This window comes from Haplochromis burtoni, unplaced genomic scaffold, assembly GCF_018398535.1.
Source record: "Haplochromis burtoni strain Fernald_Lab_line unplaced genomic scaffold, NCSU_Asbu1 Contig_159, whole genome shotgun sequence".
Taxonomy (NCBI): Eukaryota; Metazoa; Chordata; class Actinopteri; order Cichliformes; family Cichlidae; genus Haplochromis; species Haplochromis burtoni.
In genome coordinates this window covers 1,116,010-1,118,354 of record NW_024582520.1, presented here as the reverse complement: position 1 = coordinate 1,118,354, position 2,345 = coordinate 1,116,010, and the positions used below count along the sequence as shown (strand labels likewise).

At 41.0% G+C, this 2,345-nt stretch overlaps 1 protein-coding gene across 2 annotated transcripts in view; it reads right to left on the bottom strand.

The window, feature by feature from the left end:
• Positions 1-2,345, bottom strand: part of aff2 (AF4/FMR2 family, member 2) — a 213,120-nt gene that overhangs the window by 50,321 nt on the left and 160,454 nt on the right. For both annotated transcript variants that reach the window (XM_042225097.1, XM_042225096.1), the window contains exons 12-14: positions 1,072-1,177; positions 794-944; positions 429-644 (exon numbers count right to left, since the gene is read on the bottom strand). In XM_042225097.1, coding sequence (XP_042081031.1) covers positions 429-644; positions 794-944; positions 1,072-1,177 — 473 coding nt within the window. The remainder of the gene's footprint in view (positions 1-428; positions 645-793; positions 945-1,071; positions 1,178-2,345) is intronic.

Sequence of the window (2,345 nt, the reverse complement as noted above, 5' to 3'; positions counted from 1 at the left end):
TGAATTTTGTGTATCGTTGTACCCCTAACACACACACACACACACATATATATATATATATTTAGAACCTCACTTCACTATGACGTCAAAAAATTATATCCATGTCCACTACAGTAGATCACAACAGATGTGACAGATGTGAGCATGCCAGCTGAACTCAGTGGTTATATATTATATTACATTATTATATATATTATATTCAGCCATTAGAGGGAATATATGCTATGGTGAGGATTTTACAGCACTATATTTATCTTATATGAATCTGTCCTGCCAGTGTTACGTATCTATTTTGAAGAACTACTTTTCTGTGTCTACAATGAAAAAACGTTCTTAACAACAACAAACAATTACTACTCCAACAAAGCTTCTACTATATTAGAAGTAAAACACAAGCAAACACAATCATCATTTCCTTTATTTCTTACCTGTGCTGGTTTGCTCTGTTCCATGTCTGGTTCTGATTATCCTCCACGCTGTTTGACCTCTCTGTCCGTCTGGGCTGTTTCTTCCCTGTGGTGTTCCTCCTTGGGGTCGTGACCTCAGGCCCCGACAACAGGCCCAGCGACAGCCTCATCTTAGACCTCTGGCCCTCCCCCGAGGCCTTCTGGCTCAGCTTGGCCTTTGCCTTCTCTCTGCCCGGGCTGAAGAAAACAAAACACATTTTTTTCATATATATATGGTTAAGACACATTTTTGCCAGCTGCAACCTACAATTAGTCTTTCATTCAGTCTTTCATTCAGCAGATGCTATTTTGAAGAGCTACTTTAGCAATATTCTAAACAAACCTACCAGAAAGCTGCCCTCGTGTCCTTGTGCTCCACTGTAGGTGCAGCTGGAACAGGCGTACTGCTCGATCCACAGGGCTTGGTTTTGGCAGCCGTACCCACTCCCGGTGCCTCATTGCCTGGGGAGAATGTCTCTGGACCCTGGTTGATGGAGCCTAAGCAGTGGACCATTTGACTAGAATAGGTAATTGTAACCTAACCAAGATATGTTTATCTAGGCTATTTAGCACATCCTGCAGTTCTTCGTGGACAGAATGGCTTTAAACTTCCATGTCTACCAACCTGTGCCATGATGTTCTTGTTGTGGGGGAACCAGGGGTTTGGTCTGAGCTTGGACCTTATTCAACCAGCTGTCCAGCTGCCACTTGTTGGTTGACGGAGGCTCGGGCTAATAGGAGGAAAAAGACAACTTTTTATTTTGTTTGTGCTGTGATTTTTTTACTGCTTTGTCTCTTTACATCAGTTTCTTCCAGTGTGTTTCACGGCACACGCCTATAAACCCAAGCAGCGTCGAGGCATTGAAATGATGCGATAAATATTGTCGTAATTTGTTTTTTCTGCAGATGGAGTTTTATGACTTTCAGAGCACTGACAAGACAGAGTGGGGAGAGTTCATTTAATTTACAGACAGTAAGATTTACAGTAAAGTGAGAAGCTGTGAATCGGGAGAATAGCAGTGAAAGGGGATCTGCCTCTTATAAAATGTAAATAAAATTGGAGAGATTTGTCAGAGCTGAAGATATTCACAGCCTCAGTGTTTGTATTGCTGCGTTGTTGACAGTACTGTGTAAGAATCTCGAGTGACCCCTCATTTCTTTATCTTTATATGAAAGGAGCCTAGCTTTCTATCTTACCACTTTTAAATTAATCTTAAGGAATAATTCTCCAAGTTTTCTGAGAACGGCTTGTTCACTCAGTTCCGTCCTTACACTGGAGAGTCGCAGATTTAAGCCCTGTGGGAGTGTCCCCCCAAGAGGGACAATGGACCCCCTATTGATCCTCTACCTAACCACACAAGCCAAGGTGTGAAGACGGGTGTAGGTCACAATCAGCCAAGATTTCGGGTGAACTCATTGTGAAACCTAGCCTATCATGTGATTTGTGAGGTCGGATGGCACTCATATCAACTGACTTTCAGACTTTTTTAACCTATTAGAACTACAAACTCTGCTTTTGCCTTAGGTACTGTATTTCCATTTATTTTTGCATGTTTCAATAAATCCCAGGACCATTCCTAGAAAAATCTAAAGAATCGAAGGGTGGCTCAAGACTTTAACACATTACTGCATGTGATACAGAAAAAAGCTGGCTAAATGAGATCTAACAGCTGAGAAAAAGGATCACCTTTCATGACTCTTCATTTATTTTACAATACATTAAATATAAGGGAATATAATATTTACTTATTTGTATTTAACCATTTTAACAATGGTTAGCATTTTCTCCCAATAAATTGTGTGTTTACCCAGTTGGTACCCACTGTGTGCACACAGTTACCAGGAAATCTGCATAAATACACACAAGCACACACACACACACACACACACACACACACA